Source organism: Micropterus salmoides, unplaced genomic scaffold, assembly GCF_014851395.1.
Source record: "Micropterus salmoides isolate LMB-PRFRI ecotype aquatic unplaced genomic scaffold, ASM1485139v1 Ms_hic_scaffold_14, whole genome shotgun sequence".
Classification (NCBI taxonomy): domain Eukaryota; kingdom Metazoa; phylum Chordata; class Actinopteri; order Centrarchiformes; family Centrarchidae; genus Micropterus; species Micropterus salmoides.
In genome coordinates this window covers 26872994-26898999 of record NW_024040485.1, presented here as the reverse complement: position 1 = coordinate 26898999, position 26006 = coordinate 26872994, and the positions used below count along the sequence as shown (strand labels likewise).

At 39.4% G+C, this 26006-nt stretch overlaps 1 protein-coding gene across 1 annotated transcript in view; it reads right to left on the bottom strand.

Moving 5' to 3' along the window:
- The window catches only part of LOC119902547 (contactin-associated protein-like 2), a 38728-nt gene extending 12803 nt beyond the window's left edge, over positions 1-25925 (bottom strand). Inside the window, exons 1-9 of the mRNA XM_038718813.1 lie at positions 21399-25925; positions 9591-9701; positions 7480-7673; positions 6114-6261; positions 4131-4334; positions 3818-4002; positions 1824-1967; positions 683-941; positions 378-527 (exon numbers count right to left, since the gene is read on the bottom strand). Coding sequence (XP_038574741.1) covers positions 378-527; positions 683-941; positions 1824-1967; positions 3818-4002; positions 4131-4334; positions 6114-6261; positions 7480-7673; positions 9591-9701; positions 21399-21480 — 1477 coding nt within the window. The 5' untranslated portion in view covers positions 21481-25925. The remainder of the gene's footprint in view (positions 1-377; positions 528-682; positions 942-1823; positions 1968-3817; positions 4003-4130; positions 4335-6113; positions 6262-7479; positions 7674-9590; positions 9702-21398) is intronic.
- Between the last annotated feature and the right edge of the window lie 81 nt (positions 25926-26006).

Genomic DNA, 26006 nt, shown 5'->3' with positions numbered 1-26006 from the left:
TTTACTTTTAACATGTATTTTAGTCTCTTAAGTGTTGCTTTTATAACGTATTAGTTTTTATGTGTTTTATTACCTTTGCACTTGTCAAATCACTTTTTTGAAAAGTTCTCTATAATTATTATTATTATATTTTGTACAGATCTCCCTGTAATACCAAATTGTCATTGTTGTTGTTCTTGCTCTTTTTAATTTTACACCTCAGTTTATTTATTTACACGTCATCATATAGCGTGTTTGTATTGTTTTTGTTGTCATGTGTAGCAAAATCTTGGTGTGGCACACTTAAATCAAACTTTGACTTGAACTAAGGTAACTGGATGACTTGATGAAACACTCAAAGTCGGTATGAATGGTGAGGTATCTTTCTGGGTAATCACCTCCAAAGTAGTAGGTTCCTCCAGTCTGGATCTGGATGGGGATGGCTGTTCTCACTGTGGATGCCTCGTCTCCATCCACTGTCAGCATAGCATAGTTCTCTAATGCGTTCAGATGGACACTGTGCCACAGGCCATCATTCAGACCTGAACCTGTGAGGAAAACCCACTTCAGTCTATAAACCTTAACCGGATGAAATTGAAAACAACAATAATTGAGGGAAGCTTGAATAAAAAAGGGAAATAAAAGTGACAACTGACTGAAGGCCCCGCAGCTTCCACTCTGAAGACCAATAAGATAAGCTCACCTGACGAGATGTCAATACGTGTGCTCTTCTTCTGCGTCACATTCATGTAGACAGTGACCTTGCCCTCCGTCAGGCCCACCTCCACCCAGCCGTCAGCCAGCTCTGTGAATATAAGCAGCCCGTTTGGGTTCCAGGTCCTGAACGACAGACTGACTGACAGAGTGTCGCCGTCACTCTGGCCTGGCAGCCGCAGGAAGGACGTGGAGTTGAAGAAGACGGAGAATGAGTTGGACTCCGCGCACGTGAACGTCAGGTTACGCTACAGTGAGAGAGAGACAGAGGGGAATTAAAATAGTAGATGTCAATGATAGACTATAGGTGACAATTTAGGTAGTCTATCTTATGTCATGTGACCCTGGAAGTCTTCACAACACAACTACAGAGTGTCTACAGAGATCAGAGCAAGCTTTCTAATGTCTGTTAAATCCATCAGCTGGCACGATGAAAGCACAGCTGAGAGCCAAAGACCTCAAATCAATACCACATTTGTCCAGTTTCTGTACAGTACAGGGTCTAAGCACCTTCGCCTTCACAACAACTATATTCTATCAAATCAACCAGCATAAACTTAGTGACAGAAAAATGTAACAGGAGCAATCATGTAAAGATACAATTCTGAGTTAGTTTTGTCTTAACATTAAAGGGATACTCATGTGATTTAGTACTGCAGTTCCATACAATTGGGGGATTTGTGAGAGTCACATTTAAACAGTCAAACAGTCAAAACTGAAGCCTCTGAAGCAGGGACATTCAGCAGGGACATTCAGCAGGGACATTCAGCAGGGACATTCAGCAGGGACATTCAGCAGGGACATTCTGACTTTTAGTCCCTAGTGGGTCAAAAACCCTCGATCATACACTACAGGTCTGACACACAAAGACAGACGACCATTGACACACACACATTCACACGTACCGGCAATTTAGAGTCGCCAACAGACCTGCGACATTCACCTTAAAAGTTATTAAGTTTAAAGTTACCACCAAGAAGCGGCGCTTTCCCTCAACAGATTCTACTTCCCCTGTGTTAAAAGTTTTGACAAAACTTAAAGCCCCAAATCCAATTAGTGACAAGACAGACAAAAGACAGGAAATTAAAAACAATGTGACACATATTCAGAGCTAGAGAGAGATGACTTACAAAGCTGGAGGTGTCCACCTTCTTTCTGCGGACCAGGTTAGTGATGTTATCTCCGTTGTAGGTGATTCCCTCCATGCAGCCCACAAAGTTGTCTCTGCCTCCTGAGCTCGGCTTCACTGACACAGGCAGCCCTCCGAAACTGATCTGAGGACACACAGTAGAGTTGCCAACATGGACTGTATGAAAGTGATCCTACACACACACTGTTAGAAACTCCACATAATCATATAATTAGCTTTCAATTCAAGTTAGAATTCTCTTCTATTTCTTTCTTTCCATTGTGTAGTGGAAGTGCATTTCTAAAAACACTCACACCACATCCCAAAACCGAAAGTTTTAATTAAAAGGCATCCTAGTTCTATAATTTTATGCAAATCAGTTTTATATCCAAATCTTTATTTGCTGTCCTATTTGTAACAAAACAGAAAATAACCCGGCACATCTCCAGCGTGAGACATGTGCGTCGGAGGGGGACGAGCAGGTCAAAAGTTGCAAAGAACCTCCCGCACACTGTCCAACTTACATAATAAGCTGGCAACACTAGCACCGAGGCGTTAACTAGTTTGTAAACTTGTGCACAGGTGTTTCTCTGCAACTTCTGTCCTGTTTGTATAAAATTCTGTGGACCAGTAAGTCCAAATCTCACTAACCAATGAAAAAACAGACAATGCAACAGCAGATCAAAATTACTAATATAGATATTGGTAACTGGTTTTCATCTGTCATCAATACAAGTCATAAAAACTTTGAGACCATTGGGAAAGGATTTTCTCTGAAATAAGACTTTAGTCTGAAGCCTAATACTAAACACTTTGGGGTCAAAGGTCATAATCTCCCGCATCATCCCAACAGCATCACCTGTCAGTCAATGATCACAACAATGCAGTGAATTATTTATTCATTCTACAACAGTCAACAAAAACATTGTAAACATTTATTTGTTTACAATGCATGGAATAAGATTGGTTGACAGGAGGGAGGGAGTGAAATGTGGAGATTGATGTGATTTTATATATTTTAAGAAAATCACAAGAGCTGTCTGCTTGGACTGATGGGTATCAAGAACACAATAGTAGCATGGTACCCATAAACACACAGGAAGACTGTCTTAATCATCTCTCAGATACACAAAAGCAGCAGTAGTCGAGGCAGCAATATCATAAGCGGAATTGATTTGGAGGTATAACATTTCAATACGTGGTTAACATGAACCCACTGAACCTAACTCTTATAATTATAAATATTTGAAAACACATCTTTGTCTCTCCATTTTGGACACTTGTCCACACAGCTTTTGGAGGAAGGCCTCCAGAGTGTATCAATTAAAAAATGCTGGCAGTTTTATTGTTGTTAAATGAAGTGTGTGTAGTGTGGACAGGGAAGACAGAACATAAGGAAAGCAGAGACAGACTTCACAATGGGATGAAACAGAAGGGATTTAACCATTTTCTTAGTGTTAGCTAGCATAGTGTGGAAGTCATCAGAGTTTGCATCCTGGTTGCCAGGTGGGCAACCAGCCATTGACATTTTGACTGAAATTAAACGACCCTGATTAGATATTCCCCATATTTCAGCGAACACAAGGTGAAATCAAGAATGACTAAATATACCATTTTTTTTTAAAAAGAAGCATTTTATGATTTTATTACATAGCTGATGGAAAATGTGGGAGAGAGAGAGAGAGATGGGGAATGACATGAAACAAAGATCCTTGGCTGGATACAAACTGGGGCCTAGGGGTTCATGGTTGGCACCTTAAGGGCCATAAGGGCCCCTATATGTAGGGAGTGGTTGCCAACTTGGATAACAACACTGCATGAAATGGACAGTAGTTTGTTACTGCTTGCCCTACAAATTTTATTAGCAGGTTTACACCATCTGTGTGTGCTTAGTGGTCCACTATAACTCACAGATGCTTGAACTAGGAGCAAAGTCCCAGGATTGTGAAATGAGGCCAACAAAATGAAAGTGCCTGACCCACAGGGGTTCCTTACCTCATAGTCCAGGTCGAGTTGGTCAAACTCGCCATTGGTCCTGAACTGCTGAGTGTGGTGGTCCAAAGTGAAGTTGACATTCCTACGGTAACGCTCTATGACAACTGAGTGCCAGTGGTCATCATCCAGTAAGCTCCCGCTGGTGACAGAGGTGTGACCCTGGATGGAACCGTACTGGTTACTGCCTGAAGAGAAGCGAGCAAATCACACAGACAGGAACAGGTTTGTCATGTCATTTCTGGCAGCAGTACATAATACAGTCCTTCCAGAATTTTGCTGCCCTTGAAACCACACAGACTTTATGGAAGGCTACCTAAGTTGATACTGAGCTGCAGTCTTGCCCTGCGGAGCTCCAGGGAAATGTAGTCTCCCTGCTGTCCCTCTCCATGAAGCAGGACCCCATCTCCAGCCGTGGTTCGAAACTTTAGAGAGATGACATCCTTCACAATCTTCATCTTTTTACTCCTGAAGCGGTAGGAGATGATGCCGTGGCCGTCAAAACTGATCACGTCAGCCCCTGGAAGATAAACAAAAGGGATGTTTTTGATCCAGGGCTGTCAGTTCCAGCTGCATGCTGGACCATTTGAAATGAGTTGCTTTGTGTCACATGAAATATGCTTTGACAACTGGGGGGGGGGTCAACATTGTCATATTTATTATGCCAGGATAAAACCCCTGAGATGTATCGCCTCGTCTTTAAGGGTTTCCCACAACAAATGCTAACAACAACAAACAGAAAACAAAACACAAAGCACAACACATCACACAACGCAAAAGAAAAAATCGACTCTCCATCTACTCAATAACCAAAACGGAGTCACAAACTGAAACGGTCAGGATGAGGACAATACTATGAAAACTGTATTTTAGGATCTTATTGACCTTGAGGAAGGAACAATGGCATATGGATAGCTGACATACATTTGATCTCATCTGATTTGCAAAACCACAAATGGGGCATCTGTGACTCAGAGAGTGACCGCATTGCAAGGCTCCAGAGACATGACTCTTTCCTGGAGAGCATCCATTGCCTCTTGGCTTCTAAATCATGTACTGGAATCAGTCACAGGGTGAAACATTCTGTGATATTCAAATCAGTTTATCAGTATCAAGTGATGAAATGACTGAATTCATTTAAATGTTATTTATATAGGACCAATTCATAACAGAAGTTATCTCATTGCATCCAGGGAAGGTTAAAATCAAGAGCAACTGGACTTGGTTGAGGATACTAGAAGATGTTTCGTTCCTCATCCAAGAGACTTCTTCACTTCTGACTGACTGGTAGGAAAACTCAGATTTTTAACCTTTGTGGAGTCGTTTGCCAAGATGATCAATAGCGCTGGTTCGTTAGTGCCTATAACCTGGATGACTGAGAACCTTCACAGTTATATCATTGCACGTTTCATAGGTTTCTCAGGTCTTACGCTTTTGTAATAATACTTTGGGAGACCCAACAATTCCCACCATGAGCATGCACTTGGCCAAGGTGGCAAGAACCTAGATGTCACATTACACCATTAATCATCCAAGAATGCCAGATAACTTTTTCTGTTAAACAGTTAAACAGTTAAACCATTATAAATTACATGGTTTCAAGTACTGAGGTTTTGAGATAACAGGCTTTGAAAACCCCTGCTGCCACAACAATTCAGAGGTAAATGACACTGTCTTTGTACGGCTCGAACAATTGAAAAAAATGATATTTGAAAAAGTCATCATGAACATCTCTTCCAGAAACTCTGTTTCAAATACTCTGGATCATAAACAGACCTCAATGTAAACAGATTCCATTATCTTCTATTGTATTATGGTGGTGAGAAGTCTCACAGACATAATGCAAAGAGTAATGTCTTCAAATAAAGTCAGATTTGTCTGTAATTTGAGTCCTTGAAGGCCCTGCACGCCCAACCCACACCTAAATAGACCTGTCTGATTTAGCCAGACACTTAGTCCTGACTTAGGAAGGGGTCTCATCTAAAAAACTTTTCAAACTTAACTATCCATCCATCTATCCATTATCTATTCCTGCTTATCCTGTACTGGTTCACAGGTTCATGGGAGGCAAGGTAGACCCTGTGCAGGTGCCCAGTCTATCACAGACAGAGTCATACACAACCATTCATATTCACACATAAAGCAACTTAGATTCTCCACCTCACCAAGTAGAAACCCATATGTATATATGTACTAACCAGTGCTGCAAAAAAACAACTTTACTGATGAAATATAGTGCATAACAGAGCAGAATATGCTGGTTGAATCAGGTTTCCCTCCCTTGTCCAATTGTACTCACAATATGAGCAGCCGTAGAGCTCCAGACGAACTCCGATACGTCCCTCCCTGCTCCAGTCCACTGGGATGAAGCGGATGTAGCGAGCCAGGATGGCGTGCTGCAGCTCATGACGAACCACATCCTCGCTGTTCACGTTCCCCTCAAATATCTGAAAAACACATGATGCAGATAGTTCTCCATGGTCTGTGTAACACTTCAGTTCAATTCGATACAAAAATGTCATCCAAGTTTTTTTATTTATCAAATCAAAAATGGTTTTTTTTATGATAATATAGGTAATTTGATTGTTTTCTATCAATGGATAGAAAGTTGGTTAGCTGGATAGAGAAATTAAGAGTACTTGGGTGGAATCTGTGATGGACGTGTTGAATTTAATACATCACAATAAGTTATCCTTCTTTTCAGCTCGCATAAAAATTAGTTAAAGTGAACACCACAATTTCTCAATGAGATCAACCCCAATGCTTCTACTCTATCAATATGAGCGAGAAAGAGGTGGTGACATATTTTGTTATTCTTATTTTATTATATTATTTTATTATTATTTGTGGTTGTGTCTGTTTAGAAAACTATACTGGAGTAATATAAATAAGGAACTCTGTGCCATCGTCCATACTGAAATTAAAATGCAACCTGGACAGTTTTTATTGTTTTTACTGGACTTCACCTCTGAACAGTAGACTTTATTACCACAGCTTATTAGGGAGACATACTACATTTTGCTCTAGTGAATTAAAGAAATTAAAGAAAAGTCACCACCTGAATTGCAGGGTTGAGAGAAATATACAAGGTTATCTCAATGGAAAGTTTTACTGCAACTTTAAAGGGAAAATTCATTTTATTTTATGATATCTGACAACCAATCTAAGCTCAGCCACTGAGCCCAGTTTTAAATATAATACCAAGACACAGACCAAACCTCCAGTGGTATTACATGTATGTAACACAGTGTAACTAATTAGTGCTGTACTACTATTATATATTAAACATTATTACTTATTTTCCGTTTTTCTCCCTTTTCATTTAATTTTTTGGTGTGTATGTGGACTAGTGCGTAGTTGGTTTTTACATTTTGATAAATCTGCAACATTCCTGCAGATCCTGTTTGCAATGGAACCATTGTTGTAAAGACAATTTCCCTCACAACAATGACTAATCTAAATGTGATGATTATGGGGTATGATCTGAAGCTATATCGTCAATCAAAATTATTTATGGGCATTTATGCCCGACATCTGAGAAACCGCCACTGTCACTGGAAAGACCGGTCTTCACTGACTTCAGCAGAATGATTTAAATTTCATAACTGGTTTCAAGGGGTTAAAAGAGATGATATTACCATAGAGGACGTAAGATTCTTTCTTACCCAGATGTTTCCATCCTGTAGATAAGGCCTCCAGTTTGTCTCTGTGTCACTGTAAAGCAGCCGGTACTTGCTTGTCCAATCAGAGCTACTGTAGCGACCCTGTGTCACTATGGCAACCACCTGCTTCCTAGAACCCAGGTCCACCTGCAACCACTGGTAACGGTCTGTATCCAAGGGCGACCAGCCTCCAGCGCCTATTTTTGTGGGAGTTATAAATGTGCAGATGGTGAAAAATGGGAGGAAGGGAAACAGAAGAACAGAAGAAAGATGGATCTGGAACATTTGGAACAAAATTATCTTAAAGGTTGAGGTACACTTAAGCTGATGATACACGGGGCAACTTTTTGAGCAATGTTGCTGGGCAATCTTGCTAGTGGCATGTCCGACTAGGTTTTGAACGGATAGCAGCGGTACGGGGTGGGTGGCAGAGTGGTGGGGGAAGGGGATTACGGTAGTAATCTTTACTCATTACCATTGATGGCAACGTTGCCCTGCACAATTGCTCTAAAAGTTGCTCCGTGTATCATCAGCTTAACATTGCCAGCAACATTGTCCAGCACCATTGCTCTAAAAGTTGCTCCGTGTATCATCAGCTATCATAGAAAGGAAGAGGTGGTGAGTGATGGTGCATTCATGTGGTGTCGGAATAATCAGATTTCTTTTCTTCCTTAAATCATTGTTGCAAAAAAAGGAATAAAGTGTAAATGGGACATAAAGAAGTATACAGAACAGTGTACAAATATATAACAAGACACAAACAATAAAAACGTTGCCAGGGGTAGTCATACATATATTATGTAAAGATATTAAAAGAGGACTATATGTTGAAAGTTATCATTGCCTTTTATGTTGGATGTAGAAATTAAATTGATATGTGATATGTAAAATCTCATGGAGAAAAAGTACAAAGTTAGCGTTTTCACTGCTGAAATTACAATTGCCATTAGAATTAATACATTTATTATAAAGTACTTATTTTGTCAGAGGAGCACATGAATGCACCATGAGCCATTTCTTGCAATTCGCAACCCTCACCACTAGATGCCACTAAAACTTACAAACTGAACCTTTAAGCACAGTTTTGTATATACTGTTTCTTTAAGAAACTCCAGTTCCATGGATAATGTCATCACAGGGAGTCTTGCCAGTATTATTAAAAAAACATTCATTGCATGATGCTCTTTTTAGTTTGACATCAAACTAAAAAATGTAAAGAAAAATATACAAAAAAAATGTAAAGTAAATATGAGCATCGCCTGTGCTGTGATTGGAAGAGGTCAATCTGTCAATTGATGCAGGGAACATAAGAGTGGTGGAATAGTAGAATGAATGCTGTCTAGCGAGCGGATCTAAAGCAGTCTGGACCAGTTCTACTGCTATCGTAGTGTGAGGTTTTGTTCCAGGTGGGCCGCAGGGGAGTGACTCAAAGGCCACAATTTTTCCTGAAGCGGTACAAGAACGCAGGCGGAGTGAACGACAAGGTGCAAGTCTGCCCTGTCCTTGGCAGCTGCAGCACTGGACTCAGTGATGGCGGTGTAGAAGTGCACCATTTTTGTCTTTGGCAGGTTGTACTATAGCTGCCACAGTAAGTACATCCTCTGTTGGGTTTTATCAGTGAGAGAGCTGATGTTCAGCTCCGAATTAAGGTCATGGGTGATGATAGTGCCCAGGTAGAGGAAGGACTCCACGGTGTTGAAAAAAAGAGTCACACAGAGTCATCACATTTTATCTAAATAATTAAAATATCATTATACTCAAATTTGATTGAGCTGACCACTGATCCATGTGACTAGAAAAGGTCTGATTTGGGAACAAATCAATAGAAGAGTAAATGAATGCTGGTAAACATGCACATTTGCACAGAAGAATATGAACACTGACCCTGAAGACCACTTATCCCTATTTGCATATACAGTAAGTTGCTATGTGCACTGCATATTGGAAGAAATCCATCAAACCGGACCTAACCGGAATCACCAATTATACAAAATACTAATATATGCAGTGATTAATGTATCATTAGCATCACCAACCAACAACATTTTTAAAATGGTCTCATGCACATACACAACAGCAGGAACTGTATGGTGCTTCTCTTCACAAAGACATACCTTGTTTCCGATTGAGTTTGGCGTAACCAGCTCCATATCCTCGCGCATACACTGATGAACTGGTGAAGGAGCTGTAGGGTAGAGGAGTGGCCAAGCTGTCCTCACACTTCCCTGAACAAGAGAGAAATCCAAGATGGTGAACATGATTGATCAAATAGCTCACCAACAGGTCCTCAATACTTTATTTGTTAGTGCAATTGGACATAAATAAAGGTGAAATAAACAGAGAACACAAAACAGTAAGACATAACTGGTAGATTTTAATTTGGTTTCATTAGTTGGAGAACTGCACTTGTATGTGTTTCTCTGTATGATAGTGTGTTGTGTATTCATATATGCGTAAGTGCGACCAGAGGGGAATGTGCCAGTATGTGCGAGGAGGAGCAAAATATAATAAATAAGTAAAAATAACAAAAATATAGTTTTGCCTGATTGGGATATAACTATATATTCCATATAGGATTTGGGTTGAAGAATTATGTTAATTGAATTCAGGTTGATGACCTTCATGTTCCATTTAGTTTGAATGGAAGATTTGAGTTGTAGATATTAAAGGGAGTGATTACTCCCAATGTTGTACTTGAGACCAAGCTGTTATTGAAGATATTTTTACGATATTGGCTCCAGCTCTGGGGCTCATCATCTATCATTTTGAGAAGTGGGTGAAGTTTAGAATGAACAGCTCTGACAGCCTGGAGGGAATGTGAATCCCTACATATGTGACGTGACCATACACGCATAGTGGGAAAGGTGGTGTAAAAGCTGCTGCTGTCAGGGGTTTGATGAAGTGCAAAGCAGGAGAGACCCCAAATGCAAGACACTGGATAGCTGATATCAAGTTTAGGCATTTTAATCCAACACAAAAGGGCGAATCAAGGCTTACAGATTGCAGGGACTGGCAACAAGTCCAAGACGACAGCACAGCAACAGACAGAACACTCATCATACAACAATGACCAGATAGAGACTGAATAGAAACAGCAAACATTTAACACCAGGAACTAATGAGCAGGCGGGAGCAACACAGGTGAGAAGGATCAGGACTAACGAGACAGTCAGGCAGAGAGACAGCAGGGGAAAAAAGAGAGACAGGCAGGCAGAGGGATTCTGGAGTAACAGTCAGAACACAGGTTACTGAAACTCCAGACATGAATCTAACAAGAACCCAACACAGAACAGATCAAACTAACCATAACACAGACAGACCAGAAACACGACAGGAAACACAGACTGAAACACCAACAATACAGATAGGCTACAGACAAACCCAGAGACAACAGACAGGTTGCAAAAGGCCAAGAATCAAACAGCAAAAACACAGAGGCCAAATAGAACAGGACAAACAGGCAAACTGAATAATAAGCTTAATAATGAGGACAGAACAGACTAAAGCAGAATGATCATAATCAGATTAAATATCGAAACCGGAAGAGAACGTAAATCAACACCTAGCAGACAGGCAGAACCCAAGCACGATGGTACGGAAACTAATAACAAACATCAGACAGGAACAGAACTGACCAAGAACTGAGGCAGGCACCGATCAGACCAGAACAACCACACAGAACTAGCAGAAGACAGAACAACATAGACAAACTCCACAAGACACAAACATCAGATCAAAATGCAAACACACACACACACACACACACACACGAGAAGACTGGAGACAAGACAACAGACAGACAGGACTGAAACCCAAAACACAACTACTATATAACAGATACTGAACTGACCAAATAACTAAAAGTCACAGAGAACTAAACTAAGCAGAGCAGCTGTTAAATCCTAGTGGGAGGATTGTGGATTTGGTCCAGTTTATAGTAAGTAGTAGAAGCAGTGAGTAACTTTAAATTTTGGAGAATGAGCTTGATGATGGGTGTTCGATTAAAACTGCTTTGAAGATCATTGGTACCCATCTATGAGCATCAGTGGTGCCTTGGCGTCTGGTTCGATAGTCATGTCAAGTTTCGAGCAGCACACCACAAAGCTTGTGCAATCGTGCTTTTACCTTCTTAGAAATATATCAAAAATATGCCTTTATAAATTATATCATCATGCCAGGCTTTTAAAATATGATCACATCACTTCTGTTTCAGCTTCATTATAATGGCCCCCAGTATGTTTTAGAAAAGATTTTACATTTTTATTGATTACTTTTGAGGCTCTTCATGGCCTATCTTCTTGTTATATCTCTGACCTTTTAGTCCCATACTTTTATACGAGAGTATAATAATATAATAATTTTCTATACTGACATTGGGCTGGTCCAATCACATCTCTTACTAGCCCCCACCACCTCTGCTTTCTGTTTCTTGTGTGTGTTGTGTGACATGTCCCCACCACTTTTTGAAAGCATTTGTTAAGCAAAAAATAATCATAAGCTACTGATTACTGCATTATATTTTATTATATATATACCACCACTAAGGATTTCTTTCACTCTGGACACTGAGATTTGAGTCCCGTGTGAACGGACGTCAAACACGAGGTTTTAGGTTCTTCATTTTGTAGATGACTACTTATGTGAACCCACACCACAATCTTTTCTTAAACCTAACCAAGAGGTTTTGTTGCTTACACTCAACAAAATTACCACTGTTTCACAATGTTTACCACATGTAATGGTAAACAATGTCATGTGACTTTTTGAGGAACAGGTTTAATACGACATACATGTTATTTTGGAAAACTGTCTTAAATGGGACATTTGACAATCGACCCATATGAGGACGTGTTGGTGGGTATGTCCTTTGGCCTTGTTCTCATTTTATGGCGGGTGGTGTGAGAGACCCAGGTTCGAATCCACCATGAGACACTAATGTGTCCCTGAGTAAGACACTTGCTCCGTGTGTATATATATATATATATATATATATATATATATAGCAATTGTAAGTCGCTTTGGATAAAAGCATCAGCTAAATGTAAATCTTGCATGGTTTTATTCTTTTTGCAAAGCACTTTGTAACATTAGGTACGATATAAATAATAAAGTGTATTATTATTATTATTATTATATCTAACTTTATAATGCATTTTCCTTTTTAGAATCTTTTGCCTTTCTATTCTTGTATTCTCTCTAAGTTGTTTCAGTCATTGATCCCTGTCTTGCTCTCCCACCTTTGATTATTAATAATCAATCTTAAAGTTTCTTGGCTAAACAAACCACCATATTACGCTAATCTATTTCCTAATGCATTATTTGACACACTTACCTTCGCTATAATATCCTATCATAAGCTATGCATCACATTTGATCTTCTCAATCTACACTGTATGTGTAAATATTGCAAATAAATTACCATTTATTTGTCATGGCTTCTTTGTGTAAATCAAATGTTAAATATAATGTATGGTAAATTATATATATTACATTATTATTATATATTTTATTAATATAAGAGTTCCTGAAGTTCCCAAGAACAAGAAGAGCGACTTAGTGTTTGGAACTACAGAGTACAAAAGGTCTCTTTTCAGTAAATGTAAACGTTTTCTGAATGTATTGTTCAGTATGATGTTTTTTCTAGTGGGGACTTTCTTGGGCATGCATGTAAAAAAGTAACTGAAATATAGAGTATGTTATCACTTCTCAAACACAAGAGTGTCTGTTATTTAACAAAGGCTGAAATCTAAGTAATTAAGTTCCATAAAGTTGTTTTAACCCTTAAACTGTTGGTGTCACTTCTACTAACCAATTTTTTTCTTTAATAAAGCACCTTTACAGCCATTCAATGCCAAATAAATTAAAAAAACACAGATGTTACCTTGATTTTGTTTTGATAAAGACTGACAAGCAGTTTGGTTGTAAACAAATAAAACTAAATTTTTTACCCTGTAATTGGACATATTCTTAGCATAAGGCTGCGTATGTGCTTTTTGTATAGGTTGGTCTTTGTTCTCGACACATTCATTGAGATGTGGGCGGGGGAGGGGTCACAGCTCTCTAAGTGTGTGTGTGTGTGTGTGTGTGTGTGTGTGTGACAGGTGCAGGACATGGTAATGAGCTTCCTCATATGCATTACAAAACAAAAAGCCAAGCATGTATTAAGCAATTCAAAGGAACAAGAAAGAGATTATCTGCTCAACAGAGAACCTGTAAAATAACCTCAACGCTGCACCAACAGCTCATCTTTCTGAGGAACATACTTGATCTTCACTTATGTTCTATTTGATCTTTGAAATAACTTTAATCATCTCTTTTGTGCCTCCTGCTGTTAGTACTGGACAATTCAGCAAAACCACAGATTACATTTAATGATGACATTTTTGAACATCCAAAGCCACTGTTTTTATAATTTATTCATTTTACAGAATACAAATATTATCAAGAGGTTGTTTCTAGTTGTTTGTAAAATTATTACTTGAAATTATTTGAGCACCAAGCAAAATTATTTTTGTTTATTTTATAAATTACTAAATATATTTTATGATATTTGTCTGTATGATTATTTTTCTTCTTTTGTCATTAAATCAAATTCAAACTGATCTGCTGTTATGCTCATTGACCGTTTCCACTAGACGAAAAAACAAACAAGCCGATGAGAGCCTGGGAGATGAGATTAAGAATGGGAGACGTCATCTTTGTGTGTCAGAGTCAGAAAAAAGGTGACAGGCAAATAATCACATAAATGTTGATGAAATGGCAGAGATTGTTGTACGTGTATCAGCTAAAAATAACAACTCTTACAGTGAATCCATATCAAAAGCGAGACATCAGCAGTGCGTAAAAATTCTAAAGCCTCCATCTGTTCAATTCACACCCCACTCCGACCCTCGTTTGGCTTTCTCCGTCCTCAGAAGCAGATGTCCTGTCAGCAGCAGCTCCTGAGGAGCAGAGAGGAGAGCTGACGGCCAAACTGTCCTGAGCAGGCTGACTGATATAAGAAATTTACTGGACAGAAAGTAATTAACACTGTTTTTATTGATTGATTGATTGATTTTGTTTCCAGCCTATAGTTATACCAGAAAGCTCTAGTGACACTGGGGGCCTTGATCAATCGATATAGATGCTCTTAACAAGCTTACAACATGTAAACAGCTGGAGATTGGTGGGATTTAAATAGCTGTCTGTGGAGATTATATATCATTAAGCTCGCTTTATGAAAAACAAATAGCTTCAGAGCATAAAAAAGGTGGGAGGGTGGGCCTTGCAGCGTCATATGCGCATGTGTATAGTCGGGGTGTGGATTGATACGTTTGGTAAAATGGAAGTGTGTCAAATGTTTTCTGTGTGTCTTTGATTGACAAGATGACAAACATTGGGCTTGTTGGAGATGAACTTCTCCTCGTCTGGAAAGTTGACGAGATCAGGTGGCTGCAGACGGAGGAAGTGACAAAAAGTGGCAGTCAAACGTTTCTGCCAGTTTTGCCAGTCTACAGACAAACAGAAACACTCCCATTCGATTTAATATATATGACACGGGGACGGGTTCAATTCCCACGGGGACGCATCCACCCATGTGTCTCTGAACAAGACACTTAACCCCTAGTTGCTCCAGAGGCGCGCAACCCCTGACATATATAGCAATTGTAAGTCGCTTTGGACAAAAGCGTCAGCTTAATGAATAAATGTAATATAATAACAAGTTATCTCACCAGTCCATTCAGCTTTTACCCAGGCTCCATTAATAGCCTAGATAATATATAATAGGGTCACTTATTAAAATGACATCTAAAACTAAAACTATCTGTGATAATCATGACAGGGTTTATTGTTTAAACGAGCAAACATATTTTCCTGAGCCTGCGCAGTCCTGAATCATCTGAAAGCCTATGAACTGTTCCTAGCAACCACAACCACAGCTTCTGGATCTTTGCTGACAATGGTGTGTTGCCATGTACGGTAATGATATGATTTGAATTCTACTCTTATTTACAGGTGATATTGTTAAATGTGTTAAAGTGACTATTTTGGACAGTAACAGCTGAAAATAAGTCATCATGTGCAAAACCACTGCTGTGGCGACTGTGGCTCAGGAGGTAAGGGCGGGTCTCCCAATATTCAGAAACCCCAAAAACCCCAAATTGTGTGTGTGTGTGTGTGTGTGTGTGTGTGTGTGTGTGAAAGCTTAGTTTTTGTTTTTGATGTGCACCTTGCATGACAGTCTCTGAATGTGAATGTGGCATGTAGTGTAAAGCGCTTTGATCGGCGGGCGCCATCTTGATTATTGCGCAATACCCGGGAGCTGTGCCTGCTTGCCTTTTTCTGCAGAGCAGGAGCAGTGCCGCTTTGGAACACACGGTCTTTTTCACTATTTGGTGGCCGACCCCGAGGAGCTACATAGGCATCCATGGTATCAAATGAAAGGTCTAGACAAGCCGGATCGACTGATATCCCCATCACTGTGGGATGTTCCGTTCTCAAGCTACAGGCCTGTAAAGCATGGGTGTGTTTTTGGTGACAGGAATGTTGATGAATATTCACTATTTTTATCAATATTTCAATGTTATGTTATTTGGAACGTGGTTGTATGGACAGAAATAGTGTTTTAAAGATATCTCCCAATAAAAGTAAACAGGGTGGTGATGGTGCAATGGATAAGACGCCTGCCTTTTGTGTGAGAGACCCAGGTTCAATCCCCCATTGTGTCCCTGAGCAAGACACTTAACCCCTAGTTACTCCAGAGGCGTGCGACCTCTGACATGGATAGGAATTATAAGTGTCAGATAAATGTAATGTAACATTTCAACAGTAAATATGGACATTCGCCTGGTATATTTGTAAATATTGTATGATAACTGTATTTTAGTTTATTTACATCAGATTTACAGTTACAACTGCATTCCAGGTGTATTAAAATATATTCAGTTGCATTATAATCTATCTTATGATGGTTTTGATAGTTTATTGCATTAAAATATAGCTTTTTTACTATTTTTTCTTTATTGCATCTCCATTTAGTCTGTAATGGTAAAATAAATATGTTAATATACAATGGATTTATATTCCTCAGCTTCTGACCTTTCAAAGGAGACCAGAATTATGCATGTAGGCCAAATGTTTGAGGTCCTGATTCATTTTGGGTACGTTATTTTAGGCGTTTTTCCTAGAAATAGCTGGAGGTTTCCAACAGGATAAGTATGGTTCATTTATCATTTACTGCCATTTACTGTGACACGGTCAAACAAACTCACAAATGTGATCACATTTCACTATACATCAAATGAAAGCCCTTGCCACCAAAAGACTGACTGTCCCCGACTGGCTGACTGGCTACCTACCTGACCTGAGATCAGGAATGTTGGAACTGCATCGTCATGTTTTGGTAAAAGCTGTAATAAAGATGAAATAATGCCACACCATCTCGTTCTAGTACAGATGGCATTTCTTAATGTCAAAAATGTCTAGTTTCAGTAGTGAGCATGTGTCATCTTGATCCTGTGCAAAAGAGGATCTGGTAATAAGTCAGGCTTGAAGTTTCAGTTTCTAACGTCTATTCTGTCTTGCCTAGTCTACAAATCCACTCTTCCACTCTCTGTACCGAAGACGTCAAGCTTTACACTATTTTAAAAACAATTCTAGTCTGGAAGTGAGAAATGTTTTCAGGCCTACCTGGCAGCAAAGCAATCTATAGTCTAGTTTTTAATAGCAATACCTCCAGGGCAAAGTTTAAAAAAATAAACACTGTACATACAAATAAAAAATGGCTTTTTGCTGCATAGACACATTCATCAATAGACTGACATGCCTGATTGTTCAGCACCTAAAAGACTGACCAGCTGGTCTGTTGACCCAATGAGAGCTGCAGACAAGTGCTGAGTTTCATAAAACAAAAGGCATCTGTCAAAGTGTGCTGTAAACAAAATAGATAGAATTAAGGGTCAGGCTTAAGTTAAATAGGTAAATGAAAATTCAAGCATTACTTCCAGAAACTCATACACGATCACATTCTGGGACGCTGAACAGTCTAAAAGCAGAAACTCATACACGATTGCAACCAGTCGTTCTATCAATTAGCCTATGCATAAAGGTGAATTTACTGTTCTGCACAGTCCACTACAAGTAACGGGTAAATACATTCTCAAACCCAAGTTGTCACAAATGAATGCATGGTCATGGCCCTTTACAGTGGGAAGCCCTGTAGAGTCACAGCTCAAAGCACTGGAGGAAGCCCTTTAGGATCATTGTTGAATGCTAAAAGTAGGCCTAGTATAAATAAATAAGGAGGTGGTTGGGGTGGACAGGTGGATCAGTAACAGTACTTTCACTCAGGAGACTGGTGTTTGTTTCCCCTGTGAAAAAAAAACTCAACTTTAATTCCTTTTAGTTATGTTATGCAAGTTACGTAAGTGGTGTTACGTAGATTAAGTCACGTAAGTAACGTAGTTATTTTAACCCAAACCATGACCTTTTCCAAATCAAGCAGTTTTGATACCTAAACCTGACCAAATTAGCACGTGCTGTTTCATAACATTAACCACTATTTTAATTTTCAAAGTCTAACCAGACTTTGCATATTTCTTACAACTAACTTGACCGCAAGGCCCTACACATGCAAAAACAACGCAACCGGATACCCAGGATGTTAAAAAGTGACGCTAAATTGGTATGAGAGGGAGGGAAGTGTCAGGGACCATCAGAGGGTTAGCCTAAACTAAAGGAACATCTTTGCATTTGTAAGGATCTTGTTCCTGTACAACAACGCTCACTGTGATTAAAATATCATTAAAAATAGAGTTGGGGAGGAAACGGTAGTAGTCTAGCTCTGTCAACAGTGATTATGCTCCAATTACATTTTCAAGCAAACTTTAAGAGATTTTTTGTGGAATCTTTGCAGTTAGAAAAGATTCAAGATGTCATAATTAACTGAGCACCAGTACCTCTGATAGACTTACCATAACGGTGTTTGTGTTTTTTATGAATTCCTTTGTGTCTTCTGATCCATACTGACCCTGTGTTGTTTAAATAGGGAGCCAGAGAGGGAGGTGACACGCAACATAAAGGGACCTGTCCAGAAACGAACCAGGGATGTTGCAGTTACACCCCTGAATCTTTTTATTCTTTGTTTCTTGGATGCCGGAGGTCTGTGACAGTGAGTGGCAGCAGGACATAAATGAAAGCAGGTCCGGTGATCAACATAAAAAAATATGTTTCCATCAGCCTTAATCACAACTTCCCCTTTTCAATATGCCAACTTTTGTCAAACAGGTGAACAAAACAATACCTAACGAGAAATTGTACTTTTCAACAATTATCAACTATTATCTTATTTGCAGTGTATGTTAAAGAACGTGTAACCCCTCAGTCAGACAAGACTTTTGAGATGCTGCATAGAGACAGAGCACAATTAAGTCCCCCTCACACCGGAGGGGAACTCAACTCATCGCTCTCCATTGAATTTGTATTACGTGAAGGTGCCTCTTTGTCACTTCTGTCTGCTTGTAAACAACAGAAAAATTGCGCCTGCTGTGCGGTGGGAACATAGACTGTAATAATATAAGAAGTGGACGTAGTCATCGTGACGTCACCCGTTGGTTTGTGGACTGCTGATGTCAAGTTTGGCCGATAGGCTGCCACCATGTTGATTTTTTGCAACCACCGGACGTGACCATATTTGGACGAGACGGTGGAGCTAACGGCCGTGTGTGGAGCTAGCTAGCTTGCTTTGCTAGGTGCATCTGTAATTCACGTTAACTGTCATTTTGACAGGGCTGATAACTTTGTCTAGCGAACAACAGGCTTAAAACTAAATGTAGCTATTCACCAGAGAAACAACCAACTCCTAATGATGCTTTTTCAACAGCGCTGGTTAAATTTACACAGTGCCGTGGGTACGAGCAGAGTCACCCTAGCCTGATTGACAGGTCGCCTTGGTAACGACTTGTCAATCATAGATAATCCTGCCCTGAAGCATACTCTGCTTTATGGTCTATTTTCCTCTAAATGGGACCATAATTTACTAAATGAACAACATTTTGTGTTGAAGAAGACTTGAAACTAGCGACTGAGACCATAAACTCATTAGGAAAGTGTTTACTGAGGTAATTATTCAGCTGAGAAGTGGGGGGTATTTTGCCATTATTTCTAATGGAGCCGGACTTCTTTTTGCAACGAGAAGAGTCGCCCCCTGTTGGCCGTTCGGTGACGACCGGAAGCTTCCCACTTGGGTGGGATACACTACGAACAGGGTAAAGAACTAAGATTTTTAAGATGCTGAACCAATAAACTGAGCCTTTAAGAAGACAAAAGTGAATACAGACAATTTGACATGAGGCATCAGCAGGAAGAATGTCAAAACAGTGGGATCCTGACTCTTAGTCCTCATATGCAAGGCCGGGTTTTTATCTTTGTTAGGTTAAATGATGATCTGATGATTTGATGAAATAGTTGTATCAAACAGTTGTACATATCAATCAGAGATTAACTTCATGTCCACCTTCTCATCTGACTCTATAACTTAACCTGTTTGTTGGAGGTGGGACCACAGTCAGCATCGATTTTTCTGGCTGAAATGATTTCTGCCATGACTCTGTGTAACATTCTGTTATTCAAAAAGTGGACTTGTGTCTCCTTTGCACAGCATGACACATAGCTAGCAGAGTGCAAATGACACTTGGTGGAACAGTGAGCAGTACTTCACATTTTAAAGCACATAACATCAAAATATTAAATATTGGGCCCCCTGTAATTCAGGGCAGTGAATCCTACAACTTCCATAATGCAACTCAAGAGCATCATTCATTAGTCCTTCCCTGCATCGTGGGGTTGTGTATCTTATTCTATCTTGACGTTCCACATCTTTCACTCCACACCTCCAGTTTGTCATGCAGACTTTCTGTTAAAAATGTCAAGACTCAATGATAATTTTCAGAAAAAAGAAAGCTCCCTCCAATACCTCTGAAAACAGTATATGGTTATTTTACAGGCAGTAAAAAGGAGTGTTGCTAACCATGTGTAAAATTGATGGAGTGCCCCTAGAGTTTTATTGCACAACAACTGATAACTGTTAATTAAAATAAATCGCTATTAACAGTTTCTAAGCAGTAAATAAACAACTAACAAATGGTTCATAACACACTATAATATACACTAATTGTGTGCAGATCTACACAATACATAGTCTATTATCATCAAATGCCCTCAATAGTTTTTAATTCATTCCTAAACTGTTTTAAAGTGACTGCGAATGATTTGTACAAGTACATTAACAATTTATTATGTTTTCTGCAGGGATTTGACCCTGTGCAATCACATATCATTATATATTATTCTTAGGCCTGTTAACTAGTGCATCCTGCTGAGAAAGCAATAACCCTTCCAGGTCCATTTATTAGCTGTTCTGGAGCTTTTGATCACACCACATGCTCTTAGATGTGCTTTGTTATCAACATTTTACACACCAAGTACAATAATAAAATCTGCTTACAATTGAACTGCCTTGTTTTACAAACCACTTATAAATGTGTGTTTAAATTGAATCCAACTGCTAAGGGGGGGTGAAATATGTCTCCCAAACATGGTAAGTGAAATGCTTATAATTCGTGAATGCAGTGGTCAGCACGAGGGGGTGTACAGATTTCGACTGGACTGTTGTGCCCCCTGGATCAGAATTTGCTAGATACAATGCACTTAAACTGAAGGCTTCATTAATACATTTAGTGCATGTGTGACTGGATTCACGCCGCTGCGTTGGCCTCCTGGTGAGTCCTGACTATAGTCCACATCCGTGACTGCACAGAGAGCTCCCACCAAATTAGCCGCGGTGTGTGTCTGTGTGTGTGTGTGTGTGTGTGTGTAGGCTATGTCTGTCTGTCTGCGTGTGTGTGCGCGCGCGCGTGTGCGTGTGTGCGTATTAGCCTACTTACGGGATACTGAGGATGCAGCGCTGGAGGTGCTGATGATGCTGCACAGGACTGGCAGCAACAACAGTACGGTGAAGAAAGACATCTTGGCACAGAGTCCACGCAGTCAAAGAGACAAACGCAGACAATGAAGCGGGTCCAGGCGGGTCTCGGTGCGGTGTTCCCTCTGTCTGTTTTTCCGGTGGTGCACAGCCGAGATGCTGCTTTCTTTATTAGCAGCAAAAGGAAAAGGCAATGGCCGTCCGCCCGCTGCGCGTTCTGCGCTACTTGTCTTCTCTCTCCTCTCCTCTCTTATTAAATCGCCCAGCGGCACTGCAGCGGGGCTTGGGCAAAAACCTCCGGACCTGGAACTGTGAACGGAACGCGGTTGCTGCGGGCCGGGCCTCGGGCTCCAGGTGCATGGTCAGACGGACAGACAGGAGCTGTCCAACCGCTGAACTGCCGGACTAATCAATACACCCCCACATTCTGTGGCACTTGGTACGGCCCGAGACGTACAACAATGTAGGGTTCCTTGAAATGAGGAGGAGACAGAGGGAGGGGGGGCAGGAGGGTCCACCCCACAAGGGCCCCCAGGAGGGAGCACAAGAGAAAGGTGTGAAGCATCGATAGTGGTATATGAAAGGTCTGGACACGTCTGTTTTTTAAAAATAGAAATAGAATAGGAATGTATTTCCCACTAATACCATAAAATCATTTTAAAAGATACACCACATTACATAGAATAAAAAAAAACATGACTTACCAGCAGCAGGTAGCCCATATTTCAAAATCAATATCAAGAAATCAATAATTGACCTTTTGTCCAGATTCTTGGTGGTTCTTGGTCTTTCTCTAGGAATTAGCCTACATCAAATTCATTGTAAGATTTGGCCATGCAAAACTAAATCTAAACCTTTCCTACTATATTGTCAATTTAAGAAAATATACCAAATTGCCAATTCATTATAGGTAAAAAAAAAAATTTTTGGAATAAAATAAAAGGCCTTTTATTTTTAGAAATAAATTAGAAATTCTTTGGGATTGAAATCACCAAATATCAAATCTGAACAAGTTAATAAGCCAACAGTCTCCAAGCACCATCTTTAAATACTTACAAGCATGGTCTCCCCCATCATTTTATTCCTGTCAGAGTGAAGAAGGCTTTGAAACATTATTAAAACAGTCATGTTAAGAAAATAAATATAGAAATATAAATATAGAAAATAAAACTGTATACATTTTTTAAAACATGAACAATACTTGTAGCTGTCCACAAAATGCCTATTAGAGTATTTGTAATGGTTTGTGGTTTTCTTCCCACGATTCAGTTTGTTGAACATTTACAAGTACTCAGATTTCATCTAGGAGATTTCTGCTCACAATGAGGAGACAGACTGTGGCCGTACGCTGTGTGAAGACTTGCAGAGATACAAAAACAGAGATACAAAACTTTTGCCTTCATTATCGGTTTGAAGTCAAAATGGAAGGGAAATCCACAGATTATATGTAAAAAATAAATGGAAGCAGAGTTTCTGTTTGTTTGTTGTTGTATGTAAACTCTACACGCTGTTAAACAGGACTTTTGTTTCTCAATAAGTTTAAAAATAGGTTAAATGAACAATACATTTAAAAATAAAAATGTAATTCTTCTTATTTTCTTTCCCGAGTTGAGTTCAGTCCCATCTGTGATGATACAGTACATTACAGTACAACATGACCAGAAATACTTGCAGTCACAACATGAAATAATCATGTTCTTGAATCAATAAACCAAGAACTGTTTGCACATGTTGGTGTTACAGGAGCAAACAGACTCAGGGACATCCTTTTTCTTGCAGCTGTCACCATAGTTATCCTAACAATAGCCCTCTCTCTCTCCAGTACCCCCTCCACTTCCCGAGTACATCATCACTAGCAAAGACTACATCCCCAAAACACACGAACATCCACACACAACTATGTTCATCCCACACACTTCATAGTTGCACTGGTGCCACCTTGGACAGTGACCGCTGCTGCGGCTACAGGGATTTATTTTCACTTCCCATTATCTGATTCTACTGAATTCTGACCATCTACCACAGAACACTTTTTCCTCTTCTACACTGTGCATATTACATAGCTGCTTGCTGTACAGTGTGTACACATGAAAGTTACATTACTAACATATTACAGAGGCATTAAATCATACAGTACTATAACTTTCCCCTTTCATCACATCATTCACAAAGTTCTCATCAGGCACAACCACTTATGCTAATCAACCTCTGCAGCAAACAGTTCCTTCGTTACAATATCATAGTAAGAGCTGTGTATTTGGAAGTCCAATTTATCTATATATGATGTGAATATTAATGAATATGTGCTGTGAATACACAGATATATATGCATGAATATGCATCATCAAACATTGTGCACATGAAAAACATGCAAAGCAACAAAATCAATATTATTCAACATAAAGCCAAAAAAATATTCAGATGAAACCCCAAATGTAATCAGGCACAATTGAATTAATCTTTCCCCAGTAACTGTAACAGATTACAACAACATTTGTTTAGTAATTAAATTTAAGAAAATGGTCAGCGTGTCAATTCACATGTAACTATGAACTCATCGATATCTAATGATTCTTTAATTCAAAGTAACTCATCATTATCTGCTGTAGTTTGGAATTATGCATGAACTACTAATCAACAATTGTTAAATTATGCAATTTTTATTCTTAGTAACTGCTCACAGGTTTGTGTACTGTACTGTAAAGCGTTACTCTAATCTAAATTCTGAACCATCATATTACAATATGGTACTAGTCTTACTGTGGTCTTGGTTTCCATGCACTGCTTTATTATAAGAAACACTTTTGCTAATTCATCAGCTTGACATTCGGAGAGACAAAATTGAAAAAGGCTGCTCTTTAAATGATGCTAAATGTTTGCAGATATTCACAGTGGTACATGTAAACTGCGTACGTACACAAGTAGTACCCTGGTGCTAGTACACATGATTCAGTCTCTGAGCACTATGCTTGTTTGAGTACACCTATTTATCTGAGCAGTGCCCAGTACTTCCCCTTACTATTTGATGGTAGAAACTACTTTTGAGAAGTACGTTGGCCATCCTGTGAATGACTAGATCCTGATCCATGACTTACAACGGAGAACTTGTTGAAAGCATCACTGAAATCATGACTTTAATTAATTAAAGTGAAGATTAGTACAATTTTCATTCACAGAGAATGAGAGTAATACAGATAAGGCACGTAGGGGGAAGCTCATGAAATAAATGTATCGTGAAGAGTCAGTGTGCAGGCAGGTTATCCAAACAAAAGTATCATACAGGGACCATGTCACAATAAAATGTAATTACAGGTTTAATTATGATTGGAGAAGGACACTCAGGTTGGGTGCCACCCGAGTTTATTACGGGCCCCAGACACCAGGAGAAGGGTAGGATCCAACCTTATCGGGGTAACGTTATCAGGCAAAGATCATGGATTAGTTCAACGGCAAACTGATAAAAAATAACAATGTAACATTGCAGTGGGAGTGAACCTGAGCTTCCAGCATTCCTTGTGGTTGCTGTGTCAATCTCCGTTATGGCTCACTCGTATACAGGTCTATCTAAAAAAAATAGAATATCATGGAAAAGTTCACCCGCGACCCGGTACGCGGGATAAGCGCTTGAACATGGATGGATGGATGAGTTCATTGAGAGCACCAGAACCAGACTGAGAGATTAAACATTTGCAGGTGCAGTTATTCAGCTCAGTAGAGGTCTTCTCAGGTCGACATTCCTTTATTCTAAAGTTGTAATAGCTTTGAGATACTGGAGTTTTGACTTCCATGAGCTGTAAACCATAATCAACAAAAGAGCTGAAATATTTCACTTTATGTGTAATGAATCTAGAATATATGAAAGTTTCGGTTATTGAATTACGAAAGAAAATAAACTTTTCCACCAAATTGTAATTTTTTAAGATGCACCTGTATTTTGCACAACACATAAATGCTTTTCCTTCCACACGTAATATTTGTCCATTTTAGGGGGTCATTTTGCTTATGTATTTCAGATTTATTCCATATGAGTATTCCTCGGGATTCTTTACCTCTATTAGTGTTGCTGTGTTTCTGAGACAGACTGTGGGTGACAGTGTCAGAGGTGATGTAGAAATCTTTAAGGTTGGTTGGGGCTAAACTCTTCAGCCTTCAGCCTCAACTTTATGGAAATCCAATACTGAAGAGCTGGAGTACCCCTTTAAAGATGACATTGTAACAAAAACTAATACTCATTTCTACTATGTGGTTTTAAAAACTCAAATCAAATGTTATATAACAAAAGTGTCCTGGAACTAATTACAGTGCTTTCCATGCTGTTGTTAAGTTTAAGTTGTCATTGAGCTGTGTGGTTTGCCATGTACTCGTCCAATATGGATTTTGCAATAACATTGACTCACACTCTATGTATCATGAAGCCTTTTTCATCACACAGTTTCAACACATTACCACTTCAACCACATAATTATATGTTTCTCCAAAAGTACACTGATTCACCAGTGTTTAACCGACAGGAAACTGCTCCAGATGTTCTGTCAGAAAAGGGAAACGATCACTTGTCCTACCCATCAAA